Source organism: Haliotis rufescens, unplaced genomic scaffold, assembly GCF_023055435.1.
Source record: "Haliotis rufescens isolate VD_foot unplaced genomic scaffold, xgHalRufe1.0.p SCAF_18, whole genome shotgun sequence".
Taxonomy (NCBI): Eukaryota; Metazoa; Mollusca; class Gastropoda; order Lepetellida; family Haliotidae; genus Haliotis; species Haliotis rufescens.
In genome coordinates this window covers 7,849,746-7,866,925 of record NW_025963868.1, presented here as the reverse complement: position 1 = coordinate 7,866,925, position 17,180 = coordinate 7,849,746, and the positions used below count along the sequence as shown (strand labels likewise).

The 17,180-nt window shown below is 39.4% G+C and overlaps 1 protein-coding gene and 1 long non-coding RNA gene across 2 annotated transcripts; both read left to right on the top strand.

The window, feature by feature from the left end:
• The first annotated feature begins 849 nt into the window (after positions 1–849).
• Positions 850–14,561, top strand: LOC124149691. The gene is made up of 3 exons (XM_048398156.1): positions 850–1,041; positions 1,976–2,272; positions 13,433–14,561. Exons 2-3 carry the CDS (start codon positions 2,017–2,019, stop codon positions 13,864–13,866), a joined length of 690 nt encoding a protein of 229 aa, XP_048254113.1. The 5' UTR covers positions 850–1,041; positions 1,976–2,016; the 3' UTR covers positions 13,867–14,561.
• LOC125381512 lies at positions 8,681–11,546 on the top strand. The gene is made up of 3 exons (XR_007221833.1): positions 8,681–8,731; positions 10,138–10,216; positions 11,265–11,546. It is a non-coding gene; the product is annotated as an uncharacterized LOC125381512 (long non-coding RNA).
• Positions 14,562–17,180: the final 2,619 nt, after the last annotated feature.

Here is a 17,180-nt window from a genome sequence, read left to right as displayed (position 1 = left end):
GAATGACGTTGTTGTATAATCAGTGCGTGTCATTTTCAAACTCTTGCTGTGTGACATTACTTGTTAAAATAAGGTTTTACTAAAAGCCGTCATTTTTGAGAGGGGAGTGTAGAGTGAGATATCCCCATAGGTGTAGCTGGGCAACGCAGAGAAACGCGATGGCCGAACGATCGCATCCAAAAGCGGGAGATATATGACAATCGTCATTGGAAGAAAAGGTACAGGCAATCGACGTAAGGATTGTGAGAATATGCGGCAAATACCCACCCGTGCGTAAAATGGACTCTATTGAGGGAGTCATCATTATTAAAATACGGGTAATAAGTTTTAAAGTTTGTACATTTCATCATCATCCTCAAAGAGACTGTACATAATGTTGATATCTCATATCAAAAAAAAAGACGTGTGGTCGTTCTGCAATAAACCATAGCAGGGAGAATGAACTCCACTTATGGTTAATTCTCCCTGCAGTGTTTTATTGTACGACAAACAACGCCCACTCGTCGGTTAATTCTTAAATACAGTAAACTACGGTTATAACAAACTCAAAGGACACCCTTATATTAGTTCGTTATAACCATATTTCGTTATAAGCATATATACAGCATATAAACAGCAAATGGCCGGGACCTAAACTTAAGTTCGTTATCTCCATCGATTCATTATAAGCGTGTTCGTTATAAACGTTGTTTACTGTATAGTACATTATCAGAGGTCCTTATGTTATTGACGACTTGTTTTTTTTCAACACAGGTGTCAGCTCACTCAGGTTGAATTGCCCAACATTTGTGGAACTTGGTTCTTCAGCACGTTTAATTTACTTTGGGACACAGTCTAACAAGACCTTAGTTTCATGGACAAGGCCTGATAATGCAGTAGTTAGCACTTGCAATCGGTATGGCTGTGACGGCCTCAAAGGATATACAGTTTCGCGTAATTCTAGCCACACTGAGCTGAAGATACTGGAAGTAGGTGAGAAAGATATCGGCAATTGGACTCGCAGCACCCGTACTGGATTACAGTGTACAGTGGAGGGTTACAGTGAGTAGCATTTGATTTCACAGAAAATATAAGTTTACTTTAAAAAAAGTGAGATCATGATGACATATTCATATCCGGACGTACTATTGGGCGTTACATGCCATTAAGCTGACCGGCTGTTGCATACTGAAATATCGTTGCATGATAGACCAGAGACAACATCTGTGATGGCGTTGGTAGTCTCAGATTCAGGATTATGCTTGCATGTCTTAATGATGTTGCAGGACCTTACATATACATGAGTAATGGCTCTATGATGGCGCATCTTGTTTCAACCATTATCTCAACATCTCTACTCCACACAGTAATAGAATGATAGAATCTACCAATGACATCCATATACGATTGAATCTACCAATAAGATATGATCAATGTTTTGTTTGTTTGTTGTTTAACGTCGCACTCGGCAATATTCCAGCTATATGACGGCGGTCTGTAAATAATCGATTCTGGACCAGCCAAGCCAGTGATTGACATCATGAGCATCGATCTACGCAATTGGGATACGATGACATGCATCAATCAGATCAGTGAGCCAGATCACCCATTCCCGTTAGTCGACTCTTACGACAAGCACAGTCTCCAATAACGGCAAGCGTGGATTGCCGAAAATCTGTTCTTACCCGGATTTTAACGGGTCCATATCAATGAATAGCCAAAGTTATCTACAGGTATAGTGAGTGAATGAGGCTGGTTGCATGACGCTTTGAACAATATATCAGGTTTTAGCTGGCATGCTGGCTTAATGATAGTTGAACGTATTATTCAAGGGACATTAATTAAATTTAATGACCATGACAATGGCACATATATAATGTGATATACGTATATATATATATATATATATATATAGGACAGCATCTTACTCAGTGAAATAAATTTCCTTGTCTAGTGAAACTATCACTTCAACGAGTATTCTTTATTAACCGTGCAGAAACTCCATCATGCAACATAACCAATGACGCTGATGCCGACATGCTTGCGCTGAATGATCAACTGGTTCTCTTGGTGAACATAGCTGACTATTACTGTTCTCGGGGTTCAAACTTCACACTACAAATCGGGAATGTAACAGAGACATCGTTTGGCACTGATGGAAATATAACGGACACGACCTTTGTCGTCAACTTGAATATTACGGAAAGACATTTCGTATCTGTGGAACTGGCATTTCTATGTCTTAATAAAGACATTCCTTTGACGTGCACAGGTTTAAGAGAAATTGTTCACAGTAAGTATGAAAATGTTTTGTACATATTTACCTCCTGTCGTCCTGGTTATCGTTAATATTACTGATGACAGGAAGAAATCAAATAGATTCCATCAGTCTTCAGCACAAGTGTGCTTGTCGTAAGAGGCGATTTAATTGGATTGTGGACTAACTCGGTGACTGATCTGATTGCTCGTCACCATGAAGTCATCATTTACAGGATGCCGTGGCATAGCTTGAATAATACTGTAAAGTACCTGAAGCATTTACAGCTAATTCAACTAACAGCAACTAAAGGATTGCATAATTCAGTCAACACATACTAACATATGCTACTGTTACTGTCTATTGCTTGGACATCCTTGTCTGTATGTAACAGCAAGTTCAGTATTATGGTGTAAATTCTAGTTTGCAAATATGAATCTTTCGGTATTCTATGAAATATATTGTCCTCGGTAAGGCGATATTGCAATTGTTTGCTAACACACTTCACACTTTCAGAACGGCAGATGGAAGAAGTGATGGCAGATCTAAGAATCAGGGCAAGCATTAGTATTGGGGCCACGGTAGGCGCTGTCGTTGCAGGAAGCGTGGCTGTCACAATCAACATCGTGCTGGTGGTCGTTCTGGTGCAGATTAAACAATCAAAACGGCCAGAAACACACAGTGGTAGAAATGTGTACGATTCTCCTCATGACGTTGATGGACAAACGGATGAAACATCTGGACATGAATACAACACTTTGTACCTAACTCCTGTTGAGGGAGACAATATCTATAATGTCATATCCACTTAAGTACACTGTGTAAATATACACGTATCCAAACACCATGACGGTATTATGCTGTTGGCCTCAAAAGTCAAAGGGATAAAGGGGTTAGTTTCGGTAACCATATCTCTGTGCCGCTCCCAATAAACGATTTTTTATGTTGACTGTCTCTCCGTGTTTTCATAACAGATTTTAAAGGTTTTCCCTTCTTCACATAATTATTTTCTCAAACCAACGGGTTGTTATTTGGACCTTAAGTATCCATTGTTTTTGTCACATTTATAAGTGTGTGTAAATTAGATATAAATTATGTCGTTCAAACACTTATCATCAACGTCAATTTTACGGTCATGTGACTGACCTCTCGTCCAATGGAAAAGCTGTATATCCTGTAAACTTGATCGCTGCTCACAATATCAATCACTGGATTGTCTGGTCCAGGCTCAAATATTTACACGCAGCCGTCATGTAGATGAAAAATAGCTGAGTTCAACCAAAAGACAACATTGTAAAACATGCGTCATATAAGTATTACGTCATTGTTAAGTGTATATCATATTATTATGTAAAGTTACATTAGAACTACGTCATTGTAAAATATACGCCATATCGGTACTACGTCACTGTACAGTATCATAAAATAATGTAATGTCAGTAATATGTCAATATGTAGGAATTATGAATTGAATTTCTGTAGTACTTACTGTATATAGTACTATAAAATAAACTTTGTTACTGTTATCGTTATTATTCAAGAAGTCAAAATAAGCCTACCCGCCACACCTTATCAAGGGCCATGATGCTGAAGTGATGTAACTATCAAAAGGGCCTATTGTGCTGGTGTATTTGGGCGTTACGGTGTTAATTCCTTTTCACGATTTACCCCGTTATACTGCCAAGTGTATATGAGTGAAACCAAGCATAACTATTGCAAATGCCGAGTTTATACATACTACAGAAATAATAGTTATCCATTCAACAACAGCATCTGTGGTAACAGGCGTACTTGGTTACTTTATGAAAAAAACCTTCAGTTAAATCTGTAGCTTGGGTTTTCCTCTTGTGTACAGTTCGATGGCTGGGTGTCCGACAGTGTCTGTCAGTTGGACATTCTCGCTATATGACACAGCGAACAGGATTTTCTGCCTGTGAAATAACTGTTCTACACAAGACACTCATTCACCACGAAAAATATTTTTAGAACCTCATATAAACTCAATTGATATTGAATTCTCGCTATTGCCAATACCATGCATTGTATTATAACAAACATTAACATTTACATAAGGTAATTCCAATGTGCTCCAAAGAGGGACCACCCTCGCGGCTAATTCCAGTCTCTTTCTAGTCGTCATATTTCGACCTTTGTCATTTTTCAGAGCATCGTGTCCCCTTATTCAGAACAATATATCTTCACGAACGGGTATTGCCAATATATCTATAACCATTAACCACGTAACATACCATTAGAACTTTATGCATTGAAGAACGGGCACTGGAACTAATCAAGAGCTAGATTTCCTTTGATACTGAATTTTCACTATTGTACTATCGCCTAAACCATGCAGTCTGTTTAAAATAGCAACCCCACATGAGTAATTGACATTCCTTTAAACAAGGACCAGTCTCTTTCTCTCACATTTGCCGTGTTTGCGAGAAAATTATATATTTGCTTAGTGTAGTATGGATACTTGCTATAATCAACACTTTGCTTTCATGATTAGCTACCATTGCCTGACAACTACCATGCTGCCAAAAGCAGCTACCGCTGCTGGCCTAAGTCAGACTACCGCCGCCGGGCCCATATACGTGGCAATTGTTTGCCCCAACTTGTGTTATTTTACGATTCCCCGGCTGAAAAGTCGGGAAAGACAAGGTTCCCACTGAGAAGCACGTAACCACGAAAGGTTCCCGCTGAAAAGCAGATAGCCTTAAGCACGAGTATTAATTTGGAAGCAAGTTAATTTGTTACTAGCAGTGTAGCCCACAAGAACCCCGCCACAAAGCACCAGAGTGCTACCCCACACCCACGGCCACGCGATACGCGGAGATAGCATTGTTGCCCAGCTTGCCTATGTACTGAAAGGAAACACTAACCTGTGGAGATAACATCCATTTACTGGCGCAAAACAAGCGCCAGGGCATGCAATAAATTGTCCGTAAACACACACAGTCCTTTATCAGGCGTACCATGTCCTGGCGCGATAAAGTCATTTAGTAGTTAGTACTAAATGTAATTATTAGCAGTTTCAGAGTAATGCTGTGTGTGTGTTTCTTCACATGGCCCAATGTTTCCACTCACTGTTATATTGATCGCCAAGGCTTATATCACAGGCTGTAGTTGAGATATTTATAACTTCCTTATGCACAGTTATACAGTCAATGTGGTTATGCATTAATGAATAATATTCCTTATAGCGCAATTGCTTGTGTATAATCATTTTACGACATAAACAGAAACACTAAGTCCGTGTGGCACTGTAGAAAAGCGGAATGAAGGTGGTTCGATCCCAGGCCGCCTTATGCAAAAATACGTCCAAACAATTTCCGTATTAAATATTACGAACATGAATATCATTAGTACATTGGTGAGTGTGTGAGGTTGAAGCCGCTTTTAGAAATATTCGTCCACAAAAAATGAACTACACCCACTGTAAATTTCCAAATGTAACTGATTATTGGACGTGACGAGTGAACACGCTGACCAGAATACTATCGCTTTGTAAACGAGTTATCAGGCACTTCATATATGCGAATATATACTTGAATATGTAAAGGATAAAATAATAACAGCATAGCACAACTAATTAGAGTTCCCAATGTCTTAGAATGATAGTCATTGATAATGAATTGGTTCAAACTGTGTGAAGATAGCGGAAGGTCGGAATCTCGATCCTCTGGCCGCGCCATATCCATAGATGTAAAAATATGGTACTTGTTGTTACCCTGGCTTGCCCTCGGCATTAAGGGGCTTAGACAAGGACTGATCGCCTCGGTGTCAGTATACTGTGTCTGAGTAGGGTAACCATGTTTCACTGCAGCATGGTGTCTTAGTGGGCTAGCACTATAACACCAGCATGAGTATGGACTATCGTCCTTATTTCAATATGTGATGTAGCCGGGACTTCAATGTCCTTGTGTGTTTTAAACACTGGTGGTGTCCTCCTGTCGCGCTATAGCGGGGCATGGCATAAATATCACATGGAAATTGATACCAGCATATATATACATGATCTCTCATGATATATTTTCCTGATCACGTGGTGACACATTCATCTGTGGTCCCGATAAACACGAATGAACACAATATGTCGATTTTACAGACGATAACACGTCGCTCAAATCCATACAGAAAATGACAGATACGTAAAAACAGTGTTGAATATTTTAAATGAGTTTATGTTGTTGTTTTTCACTCGTGACTCACACATGAACGTAACTGGATATATCACAGAGCGAGATCCCGTTATCATTTTCCCGATCACGTGGTTGCAATTTCAGTAGTAGTCATACGATATAATGTTATCGTTTGCGGCATATGACTGCACTGTTTAGACGTGAGAGTTCACATTTCTCAGTGGCGATTCACGATGCATAATACAATACAATACAATAATACAATAAGAGTACATCTGATACTGTTGGGATTTCAACTGCAGTCGCTTTAAGACAACGTTTTTATTACACCAATTTGATTCGCAACTACTTGCTGATTGAAAAAGAATGAAAATTTAAAATAACTATTAACATATGACAGAAAATGTAAACTATGTAACAGATGATATCGGAGATGAATTTCATATTATTTTTAGATGTTAATATTTCACAGAAGAAGACAAACATACGGACAGATACCATTTATTAACAAAATCCAAATTTGGCTACTTGTCTTACAGTCGTATGTTACACTGATGACAGAGATGTTGTATATTACAAGATACACTGATGACGGAGATGTTGTATATTACATGATACACTTATGACGGGGATGTTGTATATTACAAGATACACTGATGACGGGGATGTTGTGTATTACAAGATACACTGATTACGGGGATGTTGTATATTACAATCTACACTGATGACGGGGATGTTGTATATTACTATATGCACTGATGACGGGGATGTTGTATTTTACATGATACACTGATGACGGAGATGTTGTATATAACAAGATACACAGATGACGGGGATGTTGTATATTACAAGATACACTGATGACGGGGATGTTGTGTATTACAAGATACACTGATGACGGGGATGTTGTATTTTACAAGATACACTGATGACGGGGAAGTTTTATATTACAAGATACACTGACGACGGGGGTAGTGCATATAACTATATGCACTTATGACGGGGATGTTATACATTACAATCTACACTGATGACGGGGATGCTTTATATTAATCTACACTGATGACGGGGATGTTGAATATATTACAATCTACACAGATGACGGGAATGTGGTATATTACAAGATACACTGATGACAGGGATGGTGTATATAACTATATGCACTTATGACGGGGATGTTACACATTACAATCTACACTGATGACGGGGATGTTGTATATTACTATATGCACTGATGACGGGGATGTTGTATATTACAAGATACACTGATGACGGGGATGGTGTTTGTCGCGTTATGTATTGATGATGAAAAAGTTATATATTACAATTTGCACAAATGACTTTATCTCGCAGTACTCTACAATTCCACTGCATAGTGTTATTGACGCTTTTGTCGGCTAAGCTGGTTGGTAGATTTACATCTATTGACAGTCAGTGTTAAAGAAGAATACTGTCCAAAGCGGCGTTAAACACAACTCACGGACACACTCGGTATAAAGAAGCAGGATCCTCCAAATGGTTGAGCGCCCCGAACTGGTGTAATTAATGTTATCGTTGTGTGACTTCTGGGAAGCTGAAGATACAATATTTGAGACGTTTTGGCTGATTTGAGAGTTATCATCTAAGATGATCAGGTACACCCAAGACAATGTTGCCTGACAAGTTTTGAAACTGTGGTTACGTTATTAACAGAAGCTGGAGAAGAGAATGTAGCAGAACACGTAGGGGAGGAGGTTGAACTATTTTCATTGGCTTCTTTTTATGATATATTTTAGATTCATGGTCATATATAGAGCAAGATTTTGATGAATCAACAATATCGCCGTAGCAGTTTGCACATTTCAAACTCATTATTGCAAGCAGCTTTCAGCAACAGGTGAAGCATTGGGATGGGTTTGGCACATCTACCACCGCTCCACTCACGTGTCTCCGTGCACATTAAACCAAGAGTGGACCATGTCGAAGTCGAGTAGCATTCTGTGTTCGGCTGATTCGGCTCATGACAGATATCCTAAGAAACACAGAGTAGTTCAGAGGTTTATGGACCACGTCCTCCTTGCATGGGATTCTTGGCTTAATGACAATAAATGCCATGAGGAAAAAGGCGTTTGACTTTTTGGGAAATCCAAATTGTCAATGCGCAGGACATTGCATGGCTAACAGTATGGAGGAAACAGGCGGATAGGGAAGTAGTGATGGAGTGTATATTTACACAATGACATGCGTTTAAATGCACTGAAAAGCCCTTTGATGTGCTTTGATATATAACAGGAAAAAATGTAGGTATATGTTGTGGGTTTTACGAACGGCGCATTAGTCGTAATCATTTCGCACTGTAAGGGTGCTCAGCGAGGTAAGTAGTTGACATTTGAGTGTACATTTAATAATATGAACTTAGAAATGTTGGCATAAATGTATTGTACATAATCAACAGAGTGAGTGAGTTGAGTTTTACGCCGCTTAAGCTTTGAACAGTATTCAAGTCATATTACGGCGTTTCATGGGAAGAAAGGCCGAAGTGATGCTCTACCACTTTGGTAAAACCCACGAGCACGGGTATGGTGCTGACAAACCCGGAAACATTATCGGGGCGAACTGGGTTTCGAACCCGCAATCATAGGTGACTAGCGTGCCCAAAGGAGGCAACTCTGCACAACATTTTCAAGAAACAATTTAACCAAAGAAGAGTATATCGCTACAATGGAAACAACGATTGTTTAGAACAATAACAGAATAGAAACAATCACTATGTATTATAGTACTACGGTGAATAACAACAATGTTATTTCATGTTACAACTAGGCAAATTTACACACCTATAACGTGGTATAAAGTCGATGTCAATGTTCAAGCATCGACGGACACCAGCTGTACATTAATATAACCAACGAATGTTAGTGCAGAAACAGACATTATGAAAATAGCAACAATCAATGGGCATTATAGTACTTAAACCCCTATTGTGAATCACAACATCATTATTTTATGTTATATCTAGGCAAATTAACACAACTACAAGCGTGGTTAGCATTAACGGACATCAGCTGAACATTCATAAAAATAAGTTTGGTAATACATCATGATAATACAACACATATTTTCCTGCTGACAGTCTTAGCATAAACCAATACATCAAGAATAAGCTTTGTGCATTTGTGGTGTGTTAAAAGTTACTTTATCTGCTGTATGCCTAGCACAATTATTGACGGGCCACCTGTATAGTTTGGGAAGGAAAACCTATTTATGAATTTATTGCCATTGCTGAATGTATTATAAATGACCTCTAATACAGTCAGTGGAGTGTGATGAGGAGAAATGGGGTTTGACGTCGCGTCCAAGATTATTGCACTTATATAGCGACGTGCATGCACGTGTGTGTGTGGCTGCTTGTTCTAGTCCGGACTGATGTCGATTCATAGTGCTAGCCCACTGATATACCATGCCGCAGTTTAACATGAATACCTCACTCAGACACAGTATACTAACTCCAAGCCTACCAGTCCTTCTTTTATCCCATTAATGCCGAGCGCAAGGCAGGGTAACAAGTACCATCTTTTAACCTCTTTTGATATGACGCAGCCGGATTTATGAAGTTACATCATGTTTACATAGACTGCTAGAGAGACAGTATATCCCATCAGCGTACCTTCACCTAAACTTTAAAATATTCACAATGTTAACGTGAGGTATTGCGTTCCATTCAACGTCAACGCCACAATAGCGTTTGTCTTTGAGTAATGTTTTGTGATCTACATGCAGCGACGGATGTCAAGTCAGTGGAATCATCAACAAGAGAAGATAATGAAACTCATGCTCAGTTTAGTTTGTCTTCTTCAAGGTTAGTTTGAGTTTCTTGTTTTAGTTTTAATAGTGAGTGAGTGAGTTGTGTTTTAACAGTATTCCAGTCATATCACGGCGTGTCAATTTAATGTGGGAGGACAGCCCCATGTGATGAAGGTCTTAGACGTGAAACCCACGAGCACGGGTATAGTGCTGAGAATCCTAGAAACATAATCGGGGCGAATCATAGATTTCTGGCGTGCCCAAGGACGCAACTCTGCACAACGAAATGCGGCGCCTTGGACGACTGGGCCGCCCGTGCCCCCTAGTTTTAATAGCAGTATAATCAGTGCTTGTCATTTTCAAACTCTTGCTGTGTGACATTACTTATTAAAATAAGGTTTTACTGAAAGCCGTTATTTTTGAGAGGGGAGTGTAGAGTGAGATATCACCATAGGTGTATCTGGGCAACGCAGAGAAACGCGATGGCCGAACGATCGCATCCAAAAGCGGGAGAGATATGTCAATCGTCATTGGGAAAAAAGGTACAGGCAATCGACGTAAGGATTGTGAGATTGTGCGGGGAAAACTCACCCGTGCGTAAAACGGACTCTATTGAGGGAGTCATCGTTATTAAAATACGGGTAATAAGTTTTAAAGCTTGTACATTTCATCATCATCCTTAAAGAGACTGTATATAATGTTGATATCTCATGATCATTTAAGAAATAAACGACTCGTGGTCGTTGTACAATAAACCACAGCAGGGAGAATGAACGCCACTGGTTTATGTTTAATGGTTTGTTCCCCCTGCAGTGTTTTATTGTACGACAAACAACGCCAACTCGTCGTTTATTTCTTAAATACAGTAAACTACGGTTATAACGAGATCAAAGGGACCACTAATATTATTACGTTTTAACAATAGTTCTATTAACCATAATATACAATGTATACAGCATATAAACAGCAAATTGCCGGGACCTAAACTTAAGATCGTTATATCCGTCGGTTCATTATAAGCGTGCTCGTTATAAACGTAGTTTACTGTATAGTACATTGTCCGAGATCCTTATGTTATTGACGACTTGTTTCCTTCAACACAGGTGTCAGCTCACTCAAGTTGGATTGCCCAACATTAGTGGAACTTGGTTCTTCAGCACGTTTAATTTACTTTGGGACACAGTCAAACAAGTCCTTAGTTTCATGGACAAGGCATGATAATGTAGTAGCTAGCAATTGCAATCGGTATGGCTGTGACGGCCTCGATGGATATACAGTTTCGCGTAATTCTAGCCACACTGAGCTAAAGATTCTGGAAGTAGGTGAGAAAGATATCGGAACATGGACTTGCAAGAGCCGTAATGGATCACAATGTAAAATAGAGGGTTACAGTGAGTAGCATTGGATTTCACAGAAAATATAAGTTTACTTTAAAAAAAGTGAGATCATGATGACATATTCATATCCGTACGTACTATTGGGCGTTACATGCCATTAAGCTGACCTGCTGTTGCATACTGAAATACCGTTGCATGATAGACCAGAGACAACATCTTTGATGGCGTTGGTAGTCTCAGATTCAGGATTATGCTTGCATGTCTTAATGATGTTGCAGGACCTTACATATACATGAGTAATGGCTCTATGATGGCGCATCTTGTTTCAACCTTTATCTCAACATCTCTACTCCACACAGTAATTGAATGATAGAATCTACCAATAACATCCATATACGATTGAATCTACCAATAAGATATGATCAATGTTTTGTTTGTTTGTTGTTTAACGTCGCACTCGGCAATATTCCAGCTATATGACGGCGGTCTGTAAATAATCGATTCTGGACCAGCCAAGCCAGTGATTGACATCATGAGCATCGATCTATGCAATTGGGATACGATGACATGCATCAATCAGATCAGTGGGCCTGACCACCCATTCCCGTTAGTCGACTCTTACGACAAGCACAGTCTCCAATTACGGCAAGCGTGGATTGCTGGAAATCTGTTCTTACCCGGATATTAACGGGTCCATATCAATGAATAGCCAAAGTTATCTACAGGTATAGTGAGTGAATGAGGTTGGTTACATGACGCTTTGAAAAATATTTCAGGTTTCAGCTGGCATGCTGGCTTAATGATAGTAGAACGTATCATTCAAGGGACATTTATTAAATCTAATGACCATGACAATGGCACATATATAATGATAAAGATAACATCTTACTCAATGAAATTGCCTTGTCTAGTGAAACTATCACTTTCACGAGTATTCTTTATTCCCCGTGCAGAAACTCCATCATGCAACATCACCAATGATAATGATGCTGACATGCTAGCGCTGAATGATCAACTGGTTCTCTCGGTGAACATAGCTGACTATTACTGTTCTCGGAATTCAAGCTTCACACTACAAATCGGGGATGTAACAGAGACATCGTTTGGCAATGATGGATATATATCAGACAAGACCTTTGTCGTCAACTTGAATGTTACGGAAAAACATTTCGGATCTGTGGAGCTGGCTTTTCTATGTCTTAATGAACACATTCGTTTGACGTGCACAGGTTTAAGAGAAATTGTTGACAGTAAGTATGAAAATGTTTTGTATATATTTACCTCCTGTCGTCCTGGTTGTCGCTATTATAACTAAGGACAGGAAGAGATCAAATAGATTCCATCAGTCTCCAGCACAAGTTTGGATTGGATTGTGGACAAACTCGGTGACTGATCTGATTGCTCGTCACCATGAAGTCATCATTTACAGGCTGCCGTGGCATAGTTTGAATAAAACTGTGAAGTACCTGAAGCATTTACGGGAAAAAATCAACCAACAGCAACCATCAGATTGCATATTTCTGTCAACAAACATTGACATAAGCCACTGTTACTGTCTATTGTATTATGGTGTAAATTCTAGTTTGCATATATGAAGCGTTCGGTATTGAATGAAATATAATGTTTCAAATCTAGATTCGAAAACGCTCACGTGTCTCTCATGTTCATCTGATCATTCTGGTTTATTCTCTCAGCTTGAGTTTTTCACGCATATATAGCATATATACCTGTCATCAATCTGGGATAACCAAGAAGGATTATTATAATATTAATGTACTTATAGGTCCTGATTGTCTATTTGTTTTCAAACTTCACCCCAAACAACACATAGTCAGTATCAGTGTGACATCGTAAGAGATATCTTCATGCACGATCAAGACACCTGAATAGCAAGGGGAACCTGAATAGCTGCTGATTCCGTTTTGTGCTTTCAGGAACACGGGCCCAGGACCAGGCCACCACAACAGCAAGTGTTATTCTGACACCCATCACTATTACTGCAGTTGCTGCTGGGGGCATACTTCTCATTATAATCATCAGCATACAAGTGTCATGTTGCTGTGCCAAAAAGCAAAAACAGATAACTAAGTGTCTAGATACGCCTTATGTTACCATGGATTGTTCAACGGGAAGTGAATATGCTTCTGTGGTAGATATCGGTGGTCCATCTCCTCGCACAGCAAGCCTCATGAAAAGCCAAGCACCTGCATCCAGTCAGCCACCCCCGAGACAGACGGCTTCAGTGACTCCAGTCAGAGGAGATTACAAGACACCAGCTTCATCGTCAACAGAATACAATACAGAGCAAGTGAATGACCTATATGCAGCAGTACTAGTAAAGACAAAAGCCACTACAACAGAAGCATGATATGCAACATTCTTTCATAAGGATGGGGCCAGGCATGTTTGGAAGCCATCAGTTTGCTGTGCAGTCACAAGGCTATTGTGGTCATGGGTTCCAATCACACAAGTCTAAATATGGATAGTTGTGTCCTTAGCTCAATAGTGTTTTCACTAAAGTGAACGAGTGATCAGCATAACTTTGTACTTCTTGAATCATGACAACATTGCAGTTATTTAGCTGAAATACTGTTCAAACAGTGTTACACCACAAACATGTGCAGATGTTACAAAGTATTGAAGATATTTGAAAGGATCCGAACTCACTGCGTTCAATATTAAAGGTACAAGGCATGCATTCAGCAAGATTTCAGATACATGACGGCAGTCTGTGAGTAGTGGACTAGACAATCCAGTGACACCATGAGAATCGATCTGTGCAGTTGGGATACGACGACATGCATCAACTAAGTCAGCGAGTCTGACCACCTGACCCCGTTAGTCGCCTCTTACAACAAACATGGTTTGCTGAAGATCAATTCTAATCCGGACCTTTACGGGTTGAAACAGTAATGACTATTTCAATTGAATGGAAGTGTGTGCTAATTTTATCTCACCTCTCTGAATGACGTGGCGACCGCCTCCGTGGTCTAGAGGTAGAGCGTCCGCCCGGAGAGCGGAAGGTCCGGAGTTCGATCCCCGGCCGCGTCATACCAAAATACGTTAAAAGATGGCACTTGTTGTTTCCCTGTCTGAGGCTCGGCATTAAGGGGCTAAAACAAGGACTGGTCGGATCGGGGGCCAGTATACTGTGTCTGAGTGTGGTATTCATGTTAAACTGCGGCATGGTATCTCAGTGTGCTAGCACTATAAATCGGCATCAGTCCGGACTGGTACAAGCAGCCACACCCACACGTGTATGCACGTCGCTTTATAAGTGCAATCATCTTGGACGCGACGTTAAACCCAATTTCACCTCACCTCACCTGAATGTCGTAGCACGATGCATGTTGTCTGATTGTCCGTTTGGTTTTACGTATGTCGTTAACGTTATATTTTGAAATCTCCTCAGAAACTACAAGGCCAAAATCTAATCTCAAAAAGCTAATCACAGAATTCCGGTCCGACTCCCAAAATATATAGTTTGCTCATTATTCCGCCATGTTAACACGAAGCAATTACGTACAGCAAGGACATAAATCGAGTGCAGCATAGCATATTGCACATTTGTTTTTTATGCAACCTTTCATATTCATATACGCCAGCTTTTCTAGTGATCCTGCATTTTTTTACATGTCCTGTGAAAGTACAATGCCCATGGAGCTGAAACTTTGAATAAATAATGACAGGTATGGTGTTTCTAAATAGTGCTCAGAAATTTCAATCACAATTGAAACATGACTCCCAAAGTGGACATTTTGAAAAAACGAAATTTTAAGCATGTTTGTATGTATACTTATGACATTTGATATGCAGCAAATATATTGTATACGTAACCGCATATGATACAGAATGCACGCAAAATCCTTATCTGACAATAAACATGACCATCATTATTTCTTCATAGTTGAAGGGAGGCTCTATGTTTTTCAGTCCTCAATGCATATTATGTTTTAACATTCCGTGTTTTAGTTGTTTGTTTTCATCTCTGAAATGACAACCATGCTTGGTGTGAAGAACAGTAATTTCCAAACGTATGCATGCATGTTTAAAACATGGTTTAGGGAAAGGTTTCTTCATGCAATGAATCAATAATTCAAATAATAATGATTTCTCCAAACATTTATCATATATCATATTGCTGTGGGCTTCGTGTTTTTTTCCAAAGTGAAATGTAGTTAGAATCATCATTTTCCCTTTGTAAAGTGAACTAGATAACGAATTTAAACACCAATACTTTCGTTACCACAATCAGTAGAATGTCGCTATACGTGTATGTGTTTAACATTGTGTTTTAGACTTTGCTAGGGATACCATGCAGTAAGCAGAAGTACCGCAAATTTCTAGTATACTGGTCTAACTTCGGTTTTTGGTTATCTATAGCCCTTTTTATAATGTATTATTTTATATAATCATATCTGTTTTTGGTTGTTTTACTGTCCACTCTCGACAGGTCTGGTTGTAGTATAACTGTATATATTATTAATCAATAGTTATAGTCATAGTGCTTTAAAATAAAATTAATAAAACAACATCGATCATCTTTTTTTATAATCTAATGGTTTAACCATCATACACGTGTAGCCATCGTTTCACAGTTCATGGATGTCATTTATTTGACGAGTATATTATTCTGTATTTTAGATTATGCTCCTATCCTGAAGACCACTTCTACAACTATTACTTCACAGAATATGCAGTTTAAACAATCAGTACTCAATCAAAATCTATCTATACCATCCGTTTTTATGTTATGGTATCACTGAGAGAATGTGTTTGTTTTAACTGGTGTGAACAGTTTTATTGTCATATAGACATTAAGCAGTGCATGGGTGAGTACGTAACGTCCAAGGCTACTTCATCTCTCGCCGTGGCAGCGTACAGCGGGAGAAACCCCAATATGCCAATGCCGTCTGTATTGTGGATGACAACAATGACTACAGGAAGGGTGCTATCAACTCAGGAAAGTAGTCAGGGCGATGTGTGGGTACTGGCATGGCGAAGGGTGTTACTCTGCACAGATAAATTAAGTGAGTGAGTTTGGTTTGGTTTGGTTTTACGCCGCCTTTAGCAATATTTAGGCAATATCACGGCGGGGGACACCAGAAATGGGCTTCACACGTCGGGAATCGAACCCGGGTCTACGGCGTGACGAGCGAACGCTGTAATCACTAGGCTACCCGACCCCTTCAGATAAAATAAGAATACATCAATACACAAAACCGTTTCATTTTGAATGGTTAGGGTTCTAGTATCCCCCTGTACCCTTCACACACATACGACGTATATTGTTCAATGTGTACATAGGCAACGTAAATTATATAAAATTGAAGTCAGTCTTTGACAATAGTTTCAGATATTGCAATTTGTAATGCCCAATTTTAATCCTACCCTTCCAGTATAAAGGGTCTTTGTAGGTTGTCAAATGTACACAGGAAAGTCAACACACATGTTCATAGTCGAAATGTGAGAAGGAAAAATATACACCAGCTGATACGATTGTCAAACTGGTGTCAATACAATTTACACTATCTATATATTATTCAAAACAACAATTAAAATAGAAGCATTTATGACCAATATAAATGGCAATGAACAATGAATTCGTTTCACTAACCCTCGTAATAACACACACACACACACACACACACACACACACACACACACACACACACACACACA

Coding starts and splice junctions, on each gene's coding strand:
- LOC124149691 (XM_048398156.1), top strand. CDS start 2,017: ATGCTTGCGCTGAATGATCAACTGGTTCTCTTGGTGAACATAGCTGAC. Junction 2,273..13,432: donor TTTAAGAGAAATTGTTCACA/GTAAGTATGAAA, acceptor TTGTGCTTTCAG/GAACACGGGCCCAGGACCAG.